The following is a 19609-nucleotide window of genomic DNA, read 5'->3' as shown; positions in this document are numbered from 1 at the left end:
GGGACGCAAGCTTTATTAATTTGAGTGAGCTGGACCTTCAGAGAAAATAAGTCATTTACATAATTTTAAGAATTCAAGTTGGTATAAAGAAGATTCCAGGAAGCTTCACTCTGAAGCCTCTCTACATCCCAGTTCTCTGTCTTCTCTCCTCTCTGCAGCAAAGTCATGTCGGCCCCCAACCTGCTGAGAGTGGAAACAACAGAAAACATCTTTGTGGAGTGTCAGGACTGCACCGGAGGAGACATCAGGGTCCAAATCAACGTGTTAAACCACCCAACCAAGACTAAATACCTCGATTCCACATCTGTGACTCTCACCAGGCAGAATAACTACCAAATGTTTGGACAAGTCAAGGTGCGGGAAATAATCCTAATGTAGAAATGGTTGTGTTAAACGTTCCTCGTTCCTCTCACTGTCTGTTGTTTTAGATCCCGGCTGTAGAATTCAGCAGGGATCCCAGCGTGAAGCAGTACGTTTACCTGCAAGCTCAGTTTGACGATCAGTTACTGGAGAAGGTCGTCTTAGTTTCCTTCCAGTCTGGACACATCTTCATCCAGACAGACAAGACCGTCTACACCCCCGACAGCAGAGGTGAGTCTGCTGCTGCTGAAGCCTGACGACACCTGTCCTGATAGAGAAGTCAATCACGACAATATGAATTTTAGCAACAGTAACAATTCATATGATGTTTTTGTTTGAATACTGGATTTTCTGATGAACTTTCACATTGTCACTTGTTGAAAGTCGTATTACTTACATATTACTCTAAAGATGGAGTCAGACTAGATCCAGTAAAGACTAAAGCCTTCAGAGACGTGGAGCCACCCGACGACAAAGCTGGAAACTATTCTTGGCATGGTGAACTATCTGACAAAGTTTTCCCTAATGCTGTCAGATGTCAGTGCTCCACTCCGTCAGTTACTGAAGGAGTCGGCGCAACCCTGCTGCAAGAAGGTAAACCCATTGGCTATGTGTCCGGATCACTCACTGACAGTGAAGTAAACTATGCGCGGATTGAGAAAGAGCTTTAAGCCATCTTATTCGGATGCGAGTGTTTTCACCAATGCGTGTATGGGCGTCATGTCGTCGTGGATCTTGACCACAAACCTCTCTGATAATGGTCCTCAATACAAATGCAAGGAGTTTGAAACGTGGAAGTTCAAGCATATCACCGCAAGTCCACACCATGCGCAGAGAAAGCAGTTCAAATTGCCGAATCACTCATGCAAAAGGCCAAAGCAAATTACAAGGACCCATATTTAAGCCTTCTCAAGTATTGCAGTACACCTGTGAAGAATTTCAAAACACCAGCCCAGCTGCTGATGGGTCGTCGCCTTCGTTTAATCATTGCCTACACACACACACACACACACACACACACACACACACACACACACACACACACACACCAGAAGCCCAGGCCTGAAGTTGTCAGTTGCCGTGGCACTCACACCATAAGAGTGTTTTGTCAAAATCGACAGAAGAAGTAGTGTGACAGATCTGACAAGCCACTCTCAACTCTACATGCAGGACAGAGGAATCGTTTCCAGGAAAATGGACGTGGGAAGCCAGCAGTTGTCACGGCTGCCGACACTGCCAGATCTTATCATATTCAAACACCAGATGGAGCTGAGTACAGGAGGAACCGCAGTCACCTCCTGGACACAAAAGAAGAGCCGCTTTCTCACTCCAGTGATGCCTCTGATACCTGAAAGGGCAGTACGCACTCCGAAAACATCAACAACCCCTGAAACTGTTGCTTTTCACACCCGATCCGGTCGTGTGGTGAAGCCCAGAGACATTTTGGATCTGTGATAATGTTGCCAATGCATTCAATGTTTGGCATTCTTTGTCAAATTATGGTTTGAATGCCACACTTTGAATCTATGTGCAATTGTGTAATAAATTGAATTTACTATTGATGTCATTGATAATGCAGTATAGTTAAATACTGCATCTTTTTCTGTGCAGGTTCTGCAGAAATTGTTACTTGAACTTATTGTTATTAACATTTGAGCTGTTCTTCCAGTGCAATATTCTGGCTATTAGTGAGGACTCCTATAAGTTCTTTCTTTCTTTTTTTTTTTTTTTTAAAGGAAGCGGTATGTAATATTCTGAGAAGAACATGTTGACATTTAACTTTTGCTTTTTTTTTATTTGTGCTCATCCACCCAATTGGTTGACATTGTCACATGGTGAAAGCCATATTACTTTACTTGAGATACTTTACGAGCTATTTCAATGAGTCAGCATCATTCCACATCCTCCTCCGCGCTTCATGTATGAACCGTATTGGTACAACACTAATAACAAGTGAAATACTGCTGTTGTTGCATTCAAGGTTTTGCAGTGAAGCTTATTTCCCAGCTCCAAGGCTCCGTCATTTTAACTGAAGATTCACTGGTTGTCCCTTCCGCAATTGAACTCTCCCATTTTCTGTCCTCTCATCACAGTTCGTTACAGGCTGTTTGCTGTGACGCCCCAAATGGAGCCAGTGGAGAGGGATCCACGAACCAGATTTGAAGACGCCGTTGACATTGAGATTGTGGTGATGTTTCTTTCTCTTATTTTTTTCCTTGTCCTGTCTAGCATCAAAGCAGTAGAATGGAGGTCTGGCTGTGAGCCCAACAGATTACTTTTCCAAGAGGAGCTTATGTAGGTATAAAGCTCCTCTTGCTAATATGAGTTCGAACTTTATTTTATATATTCTATATTTATATATATTCTGACCCCTGAACATGTAGACACACATCAAATTCAATAGAAAACTGGAACATTTGAACCCATTTAAAGCTCTTTAATTCCTTTTGTCTACAGTTTGGAGTCACAACAATTTTATAATAAAATAAAATATAATAAAAACTACAATTAATCTTTTTTTGTTGCTTGCAAGAGATATGTATGTCTCTGAGCTGCATATATCCACGTAAAATAAAAGTAAAGTCATCTCTGGACTGGATGTCTTTTTTCTTTCCCTCAGACCCCTGATGGCATCACTTTACCAATTGGTCCAACCTTTCTGAGATCAGGGATTCACTTTGGCACTTATCAACTCCCCGAAATCGGAAGGCGAGTATTTCATTAGATTTTTATTCATTTATAAATTTACATTTTTATGCTACGGACTTGCAGGAGCAGAGAATGTCCACACCAGCTGGAAGGTTTTTGCAAGAATGCAAGCTGAAAAACGAGTAAACTGAAACACAACCAGTGACGTAACCTGCCAGTGAAGGCACGTATTTGACTGTTTCGAACGGCATCGTGGTGAAAGGAAAACAATAACTTCCAAACAGTGTGATAAAGTACTTGAACCAATATCTTCAAAGTTTTTCTGTCACTGCCTTAATTTTTTTTTATATGAGTGACGTGGAATCAAAAGCCAATTTGAAAAATAATTGACAACAAAAACTGTATTTCTAGGAAATAGCGGGTGGGAGGGTGGTTAGGGGGGGACTGTTGTACAGTTAGCTGGAGATGGAGAATTGAACCGGCAAATTTCCGATTGACAGATTGAAAAATTGAGAAAATGGGACTAATGAATGACATTATTGATAATTATTACACTATTGATTGTGTTACATTTTAATACGTCCATTAAGTGGCAATTGCTAGTGACTTTGTGTGTGTGTGTGTGTGTGTGTGTGTGTGTGTGTGTGTGTGTAGTTCTGGCCTTTGGAAGGTGGTGACCAGGTTTCAGAGTAATCCACAACAAAGCTATTCAGCAGATTTTGAGGTTAAAGAATACGGTGAGTCTCCTCTTAAAGGTGCTGTAGGCAGGATTTTGCTAGTCAATGCTAATTTTTCTGTGTTTTCTTTGGATTAAATGTTAGAGTATCCATTGATAATCCTTTAGGAGTGTAGCATAACTGCACTACCGCGAGGGCGCAGCGTTTCCATCTGTCTCTGTTCTGAGCTGAAAAGGAATCTCGACAGCTCCAGGTATCTTTGACCAATCAGAAGAGCCCCTGAGGCTCTAACTGTGATTGGTCGAGGGGCGTCCGTCGCACGTTCTTGTGGGAGGGGCTTAACTTGCGTAAGGGCGTGATATCAGAGAAAACAGGACAGGATTGGCTGTGCTGGGTTTCAAATCGCCATCTTAGATGGGTCAAATCGCCATCTTGCTTAGGCAACCCTAAGCAAGATGGCGGAGATGCCGAATCCTGCCAACAGCACCTTTAACGTCTCTGTTCGAGTTTCTGTAAATATATAATCTTCCTTAAAAGGACACGGGGTGGTGGGGCATGGTTTAGCTCGGTTGCAGGACAGAGGGATGTCGCTGGAGTCTCTACCTTTATGCCTGACGTGGCCGTCAGAGGAGGGGAAAGTGGTAATCAATAATCAGTCACAGCTGATTACAGTTACCCTGCCCACCCTCCTCTCCACAGCCAACTCCAGCAACCTCCCTCTGCCCGGTAGTCGAGCTACACAGCGCCCCACCACCACAGAATAACATGAAAAATGTTTTCTTTTCCCAGTGCTTCCCCGTTTTGAGGTGAAACTCAAGCCTCGGGTCCCCTTCTTCTACGTGGACAGCAGCGACCTGACTGTGGAAATCAGAGCAACGTGAGTCAAACTTTAGAGGAGTTTCAGTTCAGGCTGGGTTGTTGGTATAACTGTGAGAGATGAGAAAACAAACGGTTTCAGGTATCTGTTCGGTGAAGCGGTGGACGGGACGGCTTATGTGATGTTTGGAGTTATGCAGGACGGACAGAAGAAGGGCTTCCCGGCCTCTATTCAGAGGCTCCCAGTGAGTACAGATTCATCCTAATTCAAATGTTGCAAAGGGGCACAAAGCAAACTTAACTGATGGCACCCTCCATGGCAGGAAGAGGAAACATCAGGTCTTCTGCCCTGCACATGTACTGATGCAATCACAAATACAGTCTGTACTTTTGATCATACCAACAAATCCAGTTCAGGGTGTTTAAATGAATTCCAAAACTGAACTGTTAAACTCTTAGTTGTAATTATTATTTATGACGCTGCAAAGATTTGAAATGCTGAAGATTGTTTGTTGCGGCGTCAGGTCCAGCGGGGCGAGGGGAGGGCCGTACTGAAGAGGGAGCACATCACTCAGACCTTTCCCAACATCCAGGAACTTGCCGGAAACTCCATTTTTGTCTCTGTCAGTGTGTTGACCGAGAACGGTAAGAGACCAGGACGTCTGCTGATGCAGCTGAATGAAACTAACAGATGACCCTCAGCTCTTCGCCTCCTGCTCGTTTTGTGGCTTCCTTCCTGCCGCAGGTACTGAAATGGTGGAGGCAGAAGTCAGAGGCATCCGGATTGTCACTTCGCCCTACACCATCCACTTCAAGAAAACTCCCAGTTACTTCAAACCAGGAATGCCATTTGATCTCACGGTGAGGAGCTTCTCTTGTGTGCACATAAAAATTAACTGCAAAAATTAGGATACTTCGATACGTGTGAACTTGTTGATATTATAATATTAATATAATATATTGCACTAAAGCAAAGACAAATACCTGGTGTTGCAGCTATATAAAGTCTTACGATTTCTCCACTGATGGCAGGTTGAAGTGTTGAACCCTGATGAGACTCCAGCTGGAAATGTTCCAGTATTACTTTTTCCTGATGAAATTCAAGGTGTCACTGCGAGCAATGGCATTGCAAGGCTCTTCGTCAATACAGAAGGAAATAGTCGAAATCTCGACATCCAAGTGAGTCCAAGAAGGTTTTATTATACACTTTGTAAATGGAAGCAGAAAAAAGTACAAACACAACTTTCTATTGGTTATTTTATAATTGATGTATCTCCAAATGAAAAACATCCCGTGTGCTTCGCAATTTAAGACAATTTTCCCAATGCTCCCAATATTCTCATTTTTACATGACCTTTGGTGGGAAATCCCCTCGATGTCCTTCACAATCTAATGTTTCACATGGTGTAAGCACAAAAAAACATGTATTGTAAAAATAATATCAATGACAACTTTATCATAAAATGCAGCTCAAAGTGTTTCACATTTTCACAAGGAGACAATAACGTTAATCAGTACAAAATCAGAGGGCATACAGTACTACATATGGAACAAATATATATCTGGCTCAACATGTCTGAAAAGAGGTGTAAAACTTGTTTAATCCTATCCCTTCTCCAATATTCAGTAATCAGAATTCGCAAGGGTCCTGCTTCCTGTACAAATGACTTAATTTGTCTTTGTGCATATTGATTCCAGGCCAGGACCAATGATCCTGGACTCACACCAACAAGGCAGGCAGAGGCCAGAATGACAGCACATTCATACGCCAGCAGCCCTGCCAGATTCATCCGTATTGGTAAGAAACACATAGAATGACATCAAATGGTTCATTATTAATGTGATGATTTTTACACAGTAGTGATTTTTTTCTTTTTTTTTTTTTTTTTTAGTTGTGGATTCAGCAGATCTACAAATAGGAGACTACCTGATAGCCCACCTGTCCTTAAACAGTTTGCCAGATAGGGAACAAGACATCACGTACCTGGTGAGTCCTCTTTTATTCCTGCAAATTTACTCGCATGCTCACTCGGGCAGACTAACTGTGTTGACTGTCTCTGCAGATCCTGAGCAGGGGTCAACTCGTCAAATTTGGACGTTTCAAGACACAAGGACAAGTGTTGATTGCACTGAATATTCCCATCACCAAAGAAATGCTGCCGTCCTTCCGTATCGTTGCTTACTACCATGTAGACGATGAAGTGGTGTCAGACTCCGTTTGGGTGGATGTGAAAGACTCCTGCATGGGCTCGGTGAGATGTGGATATTTTCTACAAGAGAGCTTATATGAAGTCAAAGAAAGAAAACATCAATTCAGCTTCATTTCTCACTTGTTTGCTCCACTTTTAGTTGAAACTAGAACTGGAGAGACCTGCAGCATCCTATCCCCCGAACAAGATGTTGCATCTGAAGGTCACCGGAGACCCCGGAGCCACGGTGGGACTGGTGGCAGTGGACAAAGGCGTCTACGTCCTGAACAACAAGCACCGGCTCACGCAGAAAAAGGCAACATCTCACTCATTAAGCAGGAATATAAAAAAAAGTGTGTGTGTGTGTGTGTGTGTGTGTGTGTGTGTGTGTGTGTGTGTGTGTGTGTGTGTGTGTGTGTGCATATAACTGTGTTCTCGCCACCCTGGCAGTATTGTGTCTGTCTCCTTCAAGCTCGGGTCCTCTACCAGAGGCCTGGGAGCTTGAGGGTTCTGCACAGGATCTTAGCTGTTCCTAGGATTGCGCTCTTTTGAACAGAGATCTCAGATGTTGTTCCTGGTACCTGCTGGAGCCATCCTCCCAGCTTGGGGGTGACTGCTCCCAGTGTCCCGATCACTACTGGTATCAGGGTTGCCTTCACACCCCACACTCTCTCTATCTCTTCCCTCAACCCTTGGTACTTCTCCAGCTTCTCGTGCTCCTTTTTCCTGATTTTGCCATCACTTGGGATTGCTACATCTATCGCCACAGCTGTCTTCTGCTGTTTATCCACCACCACTATGTCAGGTTGATTGGCCATCACCTGCTTGTCAGTTTGGATCTGGAAGTCCCACAGGATCTTGGCTCGATTGTTCTCGACCACCTTTGGAGGTGTCTCCCATCTTGACCCTAGGACCTCCAGTCCATACTCGGTACATATGTTCCTGTAGACTATGCCCGCGACCTGGTTGTGCCGTTCCATGTATGCCTTGCCTGCCAGCATCTTACACCCTGCTGTGATGAGCTGTACTGTCTCTGGGGCTTCTTTGCACAGTCTGCACCTGGGTTCTTGTTTGGTGTGGTAGATCCCGCCCTCTATTGACCTTGTGTTAAGGGCCTGTTCTTGTGCAGCCATGATCAGGGCCTCTGTGCTGTCCTTCAGTCCAGCCTTTTCCAGCCACTGGTATGTTTTTCCAATGTCAGCCACTTCTTCAATTTGTCGGCGGTACATGCCATGCAGGGCTTTGTCTGTCCATGATAGCTCCTCTGGCTCCTCCTTACTGGGCTTTTAATGTCTGAGGCATTCACTTAGCAGATCATCACTGGGGGCCATCTTCTTGGTATACTCATGGAGGCTCTTGGTTTCCTCCTGGATAGTGGCTCTGATGCTCACTAGTCCTCGGCCCCCCTCCTTTCTCTTTGTGTATAGCCTCAGTATACTGAACTTAGGGTGGAACCCTCCATGCATTGTAAGGAGCTTTCTTGTCTTGATATCAGTGGCTTGCATTTCTTTCAGTGGCCAGGATATTATGCCAGCAGGGTATCTGATTACTGGTAGGGCATAGGTGTTTATGGCCTGGATCTTATTTTTGCCATTCAGCTGGCTCTTCAGGACTTGTCTTACTCTCTGTAGGTATTTGACTGTGACTGACTTTCGAGCTGCCTCCTCATGGCTACCATTTACCTGTGGGATCCCCAGGTACTTGTAGCTGTCGTGCACATCTGTTATGTTCCCTTCAGGTAATGGAACTCCTTCAGTTGTGATCACCTTCCCTCTTCTAGATACCATTCTTCCACACTTATCTAGTCCGAATGACATCCCGATGTCATTGCTGTATATCCTGGTGAGGTGTATCAGGAAGTCGATGTCACGCTCATTCTTGGCATACAGTTTGATGTCATCCATGCAGAGGAGGTGGCTGACAGTTGTTCCGCTCTTGAACCGGTATCCAAAGCCGCTCTTGGTAATGATCTGGCTGGGGGGGGGGGGGGTTCAGGCCTATGCAGAACAGCAGGGGGGACAGGGCATCGCCTTGGTATATGCCGCATTTGATGCTCACATGTGCCACTGGCTTTGAGTTAGCCTCTAGACTTGTCTTCCACAGCCCCATTGAGTTCTAAATGAAGCTCCTTAGAGTCTTGTTGATGTTGCACAGTTTCAAGCACTCCAGTATCCACGTGTGTGGCATTGAGTCATTGTAATCAATCCAGGCAGTGCACAGGTTGGTGCTGCGGGCCTTGTAGTCTTGGGCGGTTGCCCTGTCAAACAGCAGCTGGTGTTTGGTGCCCCTGGTGTTATTGCCAATCCCTTTTTGTGCTTTGTGTGCTTTACTCATGCACTGACCCATGTGCCTACTTATCTTGGCCGGTATGATGAGGAGTTTCCTTGTGGTGATGAGACAGGTTATAGGCCGGTAGTTTGATGGTATTTCTCCCTTCTGGGTGTCCTTCATGATGAGGACTGTCCGACCTTGGGTTAGCTACTCTGGGTGGGATGCTGGGTGGGAGTCCTTCACACCACTGGCTAGCAGCAAAGATAAAAGCTAAACTAACTGCTTACTAGCGGTAAAACCAGTCACTCCAGACTAGTACTGAACAGTGTGGTGCTTTGAAAGAGTCCATCTCTAAAAGCAGCAGGTGCTCGCATGATTTTCTGGATTTTTTTTTCATTCTGTCTCTCATTGCTGAGATACGCCCATGACGACAATTACAGGCCTCTGTCATCGTTTTAAGTGGGAAAAGTTGCACAATTGGTAGCAGACTAAATACTTTTTTGCCTCACTGTATGTTCTCCAACAAAATTCCGTAGGATGCCCTTTGTCTTGTCTTTATGCAGGTGCAGTAGCAGGTCGTCTGGAGTGTCGATATTAATTGAAAGACCATCATATGTTTGCACTCTCTTCCTTCCCTCCACTCTTTTTGTTGTTGTTGTTTGCTTGTCTGTTCACTTGTTTTTCTTTCACTCTGTGTCTATCTATCTTTCTGTCCCCCTGTCAGGTCAATCAATATCATGTATCAATACTCAAAGTAAGAAAGCATGTTCACAAGAGGAGCTTATAAGCGTAAAGCTCCTCTTGTGAACATGCTTTCTTACAACAACTCTGTCCAACTCTAACAGCAGCCAAAACCTCCATTCTACTGCTTCCATGCTGGATAGGACAGGATAATTAAGTTTTGCACAAGTTTTGAAATATCTCAGTCATTCATTTTGTAAATAATAATAATAATAATAAAAAAATGCAGGCTCCAGTAGATGGAGTCCTACCTTCTGTTCTCTGTAAGCCTAAAGTTTATGTGTTTTCTTCAAAGGTGTGGGACAAAGTGGAGAAGCACGACACGGGCTGCACACCAGGCGGAGGGAAGGACAGCATGGGGGTTTTTTATGATGCGGGGCTGCTGTTTGTGACCAACACTGGTTCAGGAACTCCTCATAGACAAGGTAACAATGCATGACCCCCCCACCCTCTGATGTAAATGTGCCCCCTCATTCGAAAAAGACATTGGAATTATATGTATTATATCCTAATAAGAAACAGACAAAAAAAACAAACAAAAAAAAAACCGAAACACAAGACATGAATAACTGCAAAGGACATTACACAGTTCTTTGTTTGACTACTCACTCATGTGTTCAAGATCCTATTTTCTTTGTGTCTTTTCAGAACTGAAATGTGCAGAACCTCAGGCAGCGAGACGGAAGCGAGCGTCTCCTCTCATGGAGGTTCCCACCACTTTAGGTGAGAATCACAGCTCAAGATAACTCAATTATTACAAATTCAGTCTTTTCTTTTGAAGTCACACTTGTAATTTTGCTGTCTTTGTATGTATTGGTGAAGAGATATTAACTGGCACAAACTGTTCATTTGTAGTTGATAAATATAAATCAAGCGAGCTGCAGAAGGACTGCTGCGTGGATGGTATGAGGGAAACATCTCCTTCATACAGCTGTGAGAGACGCAGCGAGTACATCGTCGACGGCCCGGCCTGTGTGGAGGCTTTTCTGGACTGCTGCAGAGAGATGACCACACAGCGAGCTGACCACCTGGGGGACAGTCTCAAACTGGCTCGCAGTGAGAGACGAAGGCTCAGCAGGAGGTCATTGTCTGACCTGGATTTCGTTGACCCTTCAGGAGAAGAGGACGACGACAGTTACGTGGACAGCATTGACATCTTTACTCGCAGGAGCTTCCCTGAAAGTTGGCTGTGGACTGATGTCGACCTGCCCGCCTGTCCTGCTGGAGGACCGTGGTGAGTTCGCTGCAGTTAATCGATGCACATCCAGAGTTTTCACCTCCGAAGCTGCACGTTCAAATCTCCAGTGCTTAATGTTCTCTGTGTCACAGCAAACTTACATCAGTTGAGAAAAGTGTTGTCCTGCCAGACTCCATCACGACCTGGCTGTTCACCGGCATCAGCCTGTCGCGGACTCACGGTGAACAATCCCAGCTCACAATCCGTGTTTCAGCTTTGCCTCTTTTCCTCTTCACACCCTTCATGCTGCCCCCCTTATATGCTCTCATAGGAATCTGTGTTGGAGAGCCGTTGGAGGTTATTGTCCGGAAAGAGTTCTTCGTGGACCTCAAGCTGCCTTATTCTGCTGTCCGAGGAGAGCCGCTGGAGATCAAGGCCATCCTCCACAACTACACCCCTGATACAATCACTGTATGTTTCAGCTCAATTTTCGAAAACGGTTACAGTTGCTTTCAGTTCATATTATGTATTTATTTTTCCAGCGAGACTTGAAAAGAAATCAATTATTTTGCTGATTTTGGTACAAAACTGGCATAATTTCTGTCACAATTGCTTTTCAGTCATTTAAAAAAAAATTCTTTTGCATATGTGGTATATATTGTATATGTATATGTTACAAGTAACATGACAGAAACACAAATCAAGTTAAAGCTAAATACATGCACCTCTCGACACTCTCAGTGTACTGAAGACATAATTATTTAAAGCATCTTGAAATACCAGTGACGGGACCTGAACCTGCTACATACAGTTTTAGTGTCCTCAGCCTTTTCCATGCACAGATCAGATCAGCGGTCTGAATCCACTTGTGGGGATTTATTGACACTCATGTTTGTCTTTGTGTTGCTTTCCAGGTGCGAGTGGATCTGATGGAGGCGCAGTACGTGTGCAGTGCAGCGTTCAAACATGGGCGATACCAGCAGGATGTCAACGTAGGACCCCAAACCACACTATCGGTGCCGTTCATCATTATCCCCATGAGGGAGGGAGAGGTCCAGATTGAGGTCAAAGCAGCTGTCAAGGACTCCTGGCTCAATGACGGCATCATGAAGAGGCTACGGGTGGTGGTGAGAGACACCGACAAAAGTTCTTTCTCATCTTCAGAGTCCTCCACAGAACTCAGGACATATTTTTTATTAAAAAGTTGTTTTTGAAAATTGGGAATTGATCTCATGCTTTCTTTAACAACAACAGAGAAGCTACAGCTGCAAAGAGCAATTTGCAAGTTATTATTTAGAGGGAAAGAAAAATATGTGTCTACAGGGATGTTCACAACAGCACAGCTCTGTGTGCAGCAGCCTATTTTTCAGTCTCAGCTTCAATGTCAGATTCCACACAACAGCTTGAGGTTATTCATTACGGGTCAGGTTGGTCTTGATTTGACGCATAACATCCATGGTGCTCTTTAATGTCCTTGTTGTTTTTCTAGCCTGGAGGTGTACTTGTTAGGAGTTCTAAGATCATCACTCTGGACCCTGAAGGTGTGGTTGAGTCAATTTAATTCACTCAAACCATTTATTTTTACTTGTCATTTTCACTGTGCAACCTCTACTTTTCCATTCAGGTGGAATACAAGAAGAAATTCTCAACAGTCACATTCCCAGAAAGGATATGATTCCAAACTCAACTGAGAGCACACACATCTTTATCACAGGTAAGAGAAATCAATATTATACATGTTGTGGTGTCTGTTGAGAGGGAGTCTCCTCACATTAGAAGGCGTGGGGTTTGGTGACGTTTGGAGGTGTGTTGCATGGGTGGTGGGGTTAAATAGGCAGAAGTGTTCTGTTGAGCGTGACTTCCTGGATGACAGCTGTCACTGTGTGTGGGAACAATAAAGCTCACTTGATTCAGATCCCTCGTCTGTCTCCTCCTTCCGCGACCTCCACATTGGTGACCCTGGACGTTTGATTAGCATGTCTGTGCAGTTGGGTGACAGTGCGGGAACGCAGGTTGCTCCCGCTGTGTACGCCGCGGCAATCAAGCTGCCGGACTTTTGGCAGCACAGTCCAGAACCGTGGTTTCAGCACGTTGAGGCCCAGTTCCAGCTGAGAGGCATCACGGCTGACGAGACGCGGTATTATTCCGTGTTGGCGGCTCTGGATTCCTCCACAACTCACCGTGTGATGGGGTTCCTGTGGGATCCGCCGACCCAGGGCAAGTACGCCGCCCTGAAGACGCAGCTCCTTCGTCTGTTTCAGCTGTAGGACGCGGAGCAAGGGGACCGGCTGTTCTCCATTAACGGCTTGGGAGACAGCAAGCCGGCGGAGCTGATGGAAAGCATGCTGACGTTGCTGGGATCCGGTGGCACGTCGTTCCTGTTCATCCAGCTGTTCCTGCGTCAGCTCCCGGCAGGGGTACGCACCGCTTTGGCCACCTCGCCCCTGTTACGCACGAAGGACTACCGTGGTCTGGCGGAGGGGGCCGACAGGATCTTGGTCACGTCACGTGGGCTTAGCGTCCATGGTGCGTGCCCGCCGGAGCAACAGCACCAGCCGGAGGAGGACGCACCTGCGGCGGTTGCAGCTGTTCAGGATTGGCGTGCGGGGGACAGGACGCTGTGCTTTTTCCACCGGCGGTTGGGCTCCCGGGCGAAGTGCTGCACGCTGCCGTGCTTATTCCCGGTGCTGGTAAAAGGCGGACCCAGTGCTCAGTAGCGGACGTGGGCGCTGGGGAGGTAAACAAACTGCTGTTTGTTGAAGACCCTGTGTCCGGGAGGAGCTTCCTCGTAGACATGCGCGCTCAGCGCAGCATTCTACCGGCTTCTAGCACGGACAGGGACAGCGGTAGGCACAGCCCACAGCTGGATGCAGCTAACGGGACTTCCATCCGCACGTATGGCACCAGGTATGTGACTGTGTGTTTTGACGGGCGGCAATTCGGCTGGGACTTTGTGATGGCGGATTTGGCCGTGCCGATTCTCGGGGCTGATTTCTTGTGTGCGCATGGCTTATTAGTGGACATTATAAACCACTGCTTGGTTGACGCGTTCTCTTTCTCCTCCTATTCATGCACTTTGGGAAAAGGGGGATTGCTGTCACTCGCTAATCGTCTGCCTGCCAGGAATGTGTACCAGCAGCTCCTGGCCGAGTTTCCGGATCTCACCGTCCCCACTTTCTCAACCTCCCTCGTCAAACACGGAGTGGAGCATTCCATCCCCACAGCTGAGCCATCGGTTTATGGCGCCCTCGCCGGCTGGATGCGGCTAAACTGGTGATCGCTAGGGAGGAATTTTTCCATGATAGAGCGTCTGGGTATTGTGTGGCGCTCTGACAGCCCGTGGGCCTCACCCCAACACATGATCCCAAAATCGGACGGCAGCTGGAGGCCGTGTGGTGATTTTCGGCGCCTGAATAACATCACCAACCATGATCGGTACCCCATCCACATATCCAGGATTTCTCGGTCCACCTGGCCAAGTTGTCTTTTCCAAGGTGGATTTGGTGAGAGGCGACCACCAGGTCCCAGTCTGCCTTCACTACGTTCCCAAAACTGGGGCGATCACTCCGTTTGGGCTGTTCGATTTCCTGCGGATGCCATTTGGGCTTAAAGGTGCAGCGCAAACTTTTCAGCAGCTGATGGACTCCGTGTTGAGAGGCTTGTCATTCCTATTTGTGTATCTGGATGATATCCTGGTGGCCAGTGCCTCAGGCGAGGAGCACCTGTTACACTTACGACAGCTCTTCGAGAGGCTTACTGAGCACGGGCTGATCATTAATCCGGCCAAATGCCGGTTCAGACTCTCGGAGATCGAGTTCCTTGGTCATCACGTCTCCTTGCGCGGGGTTGTTCCATTGCCCGCTAAAGTGGAGGCGATCACTGCTTTTCCTCGTCCTCACACCATCAAGTCCCTGCAGGAGATCCTTGGCATGGTGAACTTCTGCAACCGCTTTATCGCACGTGCAGCCCACCCTGTATGAGGCGCTGAGGGCTGCGACGGCTAAGCAGGACGTGGACTGGACCCCTGAGAGAGTCCTGGCATTTCAGAGGGCCAAGGCTGCACTCTCCATCGCCGCAATGCTGGCACACCCCTCCCCAGCGGTGCCGGTCGCGCTCACCACGGACGCCTTGGATTACACAGTGGGGGCGGATCGCGATTGGTGGATCGCCTAAAGCCTGCCCATGTTCTGTCAGAGGAGCCGGTGGAGGTGGCTCAGCCCCCGAGACGGGGGCGTCCCCCCAAGTCATCTGCTGCAGCGGGGGCTCCTGCCCCTGTTGCCCCGCTGGCAGGTCGTACACCTGCCACAGCGGAGATGCGCAGTCGGTATGGCCGTGTGATTAGGCCGCCCTTGAGGGACTAATGTTATTGGTATTGTTGGGATTTTTGTTTGTTCTCCCTTGAGGCACAGGGTCCCTTTTGAATGGTGGGGGGGCTGTGTGGTGTCTGTTGAGAGGGAGTGATAGTGACAGTCCTTTTTGAAATGCTGTGCATGCGTGACCCACACTCCCTCCTTCCCTGCTCTCTACGGAGGAACGCCTCCTCCTTACGCAGAAAGTGCGTGCGTGTGCGAGCTGAGTTGCATGTAGCTTGTAGCAACTTCGCATCATAGCGCTAACACATACCTACCAACGTGTCCTTTTGAACAACACAAAACACAGCGAATGTGAGTAAAATCCTGCACTTGCGCCAAATCCTGTACCTGAGCCGTCCCTGCTCTCGGATGGATCAGAGGAGGACGGGGGGAGGTTTGTGTGGAGCTGCATGACTGGAGCAGACGCTCGGAGCTCACAGCTGATCTTTGTGTGCGCTGCAGCATGCAGGCGTAAACAAACCCACCCCCTCCTCCTCTCACTCTCTGGACTTTTTCAAACAAGTCTTGTTTTAAGATTAAAACATACATTGTTTGTGGCAATTTTCTCAAGTCTGCAGGTGAAAAAGTGTTGATAGTGGCAGCAGAGCCTGGCATGGGGGGAGCGGGGAGGAGCGCGTGGGGGAGGGGGGTACGAAAAGGGCGTAGGAGCATGACAGTTACGCTACAAATGTAGAGAGGATGGTTGACACTTAAGAAAACCAATATATAACGAGGCCACCCCGTTATTGATTGGCTAAAGTAATGTTGGTTTTACAACGTCCAGAGTTGATTGTTTATTTTCTCTTTTTTTATCACGATAAAAACAAGGCTGCTACAGCTTAATAACGCAATTTTTTAGCTTTAATTCATTTTTGTTAGTAATAAAGATCTTTCATACAACCTTTAAATTTCGTTTTGTCCGCTATTACTCCGCCAGATGCTTAGCGAGCAACAACTGAGCAGTACTGAGGATGGAGCTTCCAGAAAGTAAGAAAAGAAAGGCTTCTGGCACTGCCACAACTCCAGCACAGACCCCACCAGGCAAAAGAAACTTAAATTTTACTCGAGCGCTACTAAAAGAGCAAGGAAGGAGTTCCTCTCTTCTGTGCACGTACATGGGGCAAGCCACAGACACGAGTGTTTCACCAAGCTGCAGTTACGCCCAAGGCCTGCAGGGGCCGTTGTTTCGCATAAAACGAGCAAACTCCTTAATGCACCTTTAAAGTACCACAGTTTTATAAAGTATACTAACACGTCATATATATGAGTCCTAGTAATAAATATGAAATGAACAATGCAAGAACGTGCAGAACATTGTAGCTTAATATGTCCCCAGTTCACTTACAGTTACAAGGGCAAAATATAATCAGAACAAAATCTTTTTTGAAACGTGATATTTGAAAACAAATTAAGAGAAGAACTAGTACAGCTAAACGACGTCATCACAGCATTCTGAAAATAAAAGTGCTTTGATCTAATGTAATTCACGGTAGAGAGAGTCATCTGCCTAACCGATCGAGAACATCTGTACACTGCAAGTGTCGAGGATTAATAATTCCATCGATACATTCATAAGAAAGGAACATGAGTAACCTACCGTGATAATCGAAGTCCAGCTGATGAATGAAGCACAGCGACATCCCTTCCCTTTAAATGACAGAGGAGGAGGGGGAGGAGCTGGAGGTGGAAGAGCCAATCAGACGTGTAATACTGGGGAAAAAAAAGGAATAGATTTACATCACTCTGTCACACATTGGAGGTGGCTTCCGTTACAGTGGAGCAGCTGTTAGCCGGCTGAGAGTGGAGGTCTGCAGCGAGACACTCTTGGTAATACTGGGGAAATTCCAGCAGGGGGCGATGATGTTGGTTTCAAAAAGAGCCTGGGTCTCATTGGAACCCATTCAAAAATGGCGATTTTCAGAGTGCAAATAAAGATATAAAGCACCCAATTTGAAAACTTTTGGTCTCTATCACTAGTTTCATCGACCATGTCGATTTGACCAGACTCTGATTTTCACATGACTCATCTGTTTATTTTATTTTACGAGTTGAAATTTTGAATTCATATCATATCCCTATCACAGCGTCTGTTCTGTCCACGTGATGCGGTCACATGACAGGCTCGAACAATCACATTTACATCCAGTTTCAAATGGTCAATGTGGAGACGTCCTGCTCTACTCTACATACTGCACTACGGCAGTCAACAAACTGCATACTCCTGTCTACCTTTCCAGGACCTCTGCCGTGATGATGGCCTGTGCTGGTCCAGCACGGGGAGCCAATGGTACCTGCTCGCCCTTGGTGGCCAAGTTCAATGGGAGCATCACCGCTCTGGCGAGGAGACCTGGCTGCTGTGCCCCTGGTGTCTGACTCTAAGACACCATTAAACGAAACAATTAAAATTTCGCCTGTGTAATGCGTAAGCCCATATATTTGTAATAGACAATACTATCATTGTTAAATTGACAGACACATAATTTATTCAATCCTTAGCCGGTGTCTGTTCATCCACAGTGATGCTGTTCTCTGCTGGTGTGATATTTTCCAGAGTTATTCTGGGCTCCTTTAATTCCAGTTTTTAGGATTCTGAAGAGCTCATCCTTATTTACCTCCACCTCAGACATGAGGGGATCAATTTCCAGCTCAGAAAAACTTTCTTTTTGCCAAGGCTTCTCCTCTCTGTTTGACCTCAGTGGGCCTCTGAACCATGAATATATCAGGGTGTGGCACGTCAATGATGATCGATTTCAGCCGAAGTATTTATCACAGCCACTCATTCGTACGCTGATTTCGGTCAGATGCGAAAGTTTCGTAAATCCCACTTGTGTTCTGTCATGCGGTGAGATTGGCAGTCTGATCTCCTCTCATGTCTGTACAACATTGATAAAAGACGTCCAATGTGTTTGTGCAGGAAGAGAAGATGTTTCAGCTCTTGTGGAGAGCGTCGTCAGTGGGAAGTCAATGGGCACACTGATCTACAAGCCCTCTGGCCCTGGAGAGCCGAACATGATCCACATGACTCATCCTGTCATTGCGACCATATATCTGGACAGAACCAACCAGTGGGAGGCTGTTGGCTTTCAGAAACGTGATGAAGCCCTCAAATACATCAAAACTGGTAACTCAGTCTAGCATACATACTTCATAAATCACATAGCATGCAAATGACTATAACTATGCTGCCATAGAAGTGAAACTACACACATTTGATATGGGATATCGAAAAAGCTGCGTTTCTTTTTGTCCAGGCTACTATCAGGAGTTGGCTTATCGTAAAAGGGACGGGTCTTTTGCCTTGTGGGTGAATCGCCCAAGCAGCTCCTGGTGAGTATTATATCCAGAATCATGATCCCGCTCAAACACACCACATTTACCCTCCCTTTTTAAAATGTCTGAACACTCCTATGGACAGCAAAGTGCAATGACAGCAATTTGGTGCATGGACAAAAAAAAAAAAAAAATCAGGGTGGACTACCAGTTTCTTCATCATCTGGTGGAGGGTCCCAGACCTCATCGGTGTTGAGGGGATCCGAGACGTTCAGCTGATCAGATGGTGATGGTGACGCCACCCGCTGGAGACCACTGGCATTCCACCGTGAACCGTCGTTGAGGCGAAAAGTGGCCGGTCCCAGCTGTGCTGTGACCTGCAGTGTGCAGACCTTCCCCTGTGCACCTCCATTACACAAATATACTGAAAACACATGTAATTCCAAATTAAATAAATAAGACATTCTCTTCCCTTTAAGGCTGACAGCCTATGTTGCTAAGGTGTTTACCATGGCCTATAGTCTGGTGGCGGTGCAGGAAGAAGTGATCTGTGACGCCATCAAGTATTTAATCCTCAACACACAGCAGCCCGACGGCATGTTTCGAGAAGTTGGAATCGTGCTCCACGCAGAAATGACTGTGAGTGAAACTATTGTGAATTCTTCAGATTTTCCCTTTGAGATGAATAACAAAGCTGGAACAGTTAATTAATCTTCTAAGTCACATTGATGCGAGCATGGTAACGTGACTGGGATTCTGTCTGCGTAGGGAGACGTAAAGGGAAGAGATACAGAAGCCTCCATGACGGCCTTCAAACTGATCGCCATGCAGGAGTCACGGCTGCTTTGTGCTGCCACCGTCAACGTGAGGATGCCACCAGCATGTGCTCTCTTCTCTTATATTTACTTTATTAACTTACTTCATCTATTTCCATTAAACTGTGTAAATTGTAGTTATTTATGCATTTTTAGATATGATAAAAAAGAATCTACTACATTATATGTCAAACGAAAGATTTATGGCCCCCCAATAAACCCCTCCCCTCGCCATTTGTGGACCATTTGTCCACCATATGTCCACTGCGCATTTGTCCCCCCCCCCCCCCCC

At 46.3% G+C, this 19609-nt stretch overlaps 1 protein-coding gene across 1 annotated transcript in view; it reads left to right on the top strand.

Annotated features, from left to right (window-relative positions):
- Positions 1–19609, top strand: part of LOC115383838 (complement C3-like) — a 37031-nt gene that overhangs the window by 686 nt on the left and 16736 nt on the right. Inside the window, exons 2-28 of the mRNA XM_030086029.1 lie at positions 159–354; positions 429–591; positions 2454–2548; positions 2981–3069; positions 3664–3746; positions 4476–4563; positions 4645–4747; positions 5027–5147; positions 5248–5363; positions 5535–5681; positions 6201–6300; positions 6395–6489; positions 6566–6754; positions 6852–7007; positions 9999–10128; positions 10352–10426; positions 10559–10759; positions 10820–10937; positions 11033–11121; positions 11212–11351; positions 11795–12007; positions 12370–12421; positions 12505–12594; positions 18147–18353; positions 18484–18559; positions 18982–19141; positions 19271–19366. Coding sequence (XP_029941889.1) covers positions 159–354; positions 429–591; positions 2454–2548; positions 2981–3069; positions 3664–3746; positions 4476–4563; positions 4645–4747; positions 5027–5147; positions 5248–5363; positions 5535–5681; positions 6201–6300; positions 6395–6489; positions 6566–6754; positions 6852–7007; positions 9999–10128; positions 10352–10426; positions 10559–10759; positions 10820–10937; positions 11033–11121; positions 11212–11351; positions 11795–12007; positions 12370–12421; positions 12505–12594; positions 18147–18353; positions 18484–18559; positions 18982–19141; positions 19271–19366 — 3388 coding nt within the window. The remainder of the gene's footprint in view (positions 1–158; positions 355–428; positions 592–2453; positions 2549–2980; positions 3070–3663; positions 3747–4475; positions 4564–4644; positions 4748–5026; positions 5148–5247; positions 5364–5534; positions 5682–6200; positions 6301–6394; positions 6490–6565; positions 6755–6851; positions 7008–9998; positions 10129–10351; positions 10427–10558; positions 10760–10819; positions 10938–11032; positions 11122–11211; positions 11352–11794; positions 12008–12369; positions 12422–12504; positions 12595–18146; positions 18354–18483; positions 18560–18981; positions 19142–19270; positions 19367–19609) is intronic.

This window comes from Salarias fasciatus (assembly GCF_902148845.1).
Source record: "Salarias fasciatus chromosome 23 unlocalized genomic scaffold, fSalaFa1.1 super_scaffold_20, whole genome shotgun sequence".
Taxonomy (NCBI): domain Eukaryota; kingdom Metazoa; phylum Chordata; class Actinopteri; order Blenniiformes; family Blenniidae; genus Salarias; species Salarias fasciatus.
The sequence above is the reverse complement of the archived record's forward strand: the minus strand, read 5'-3'. Positions and strand labels throughout refer to the sequence as shown.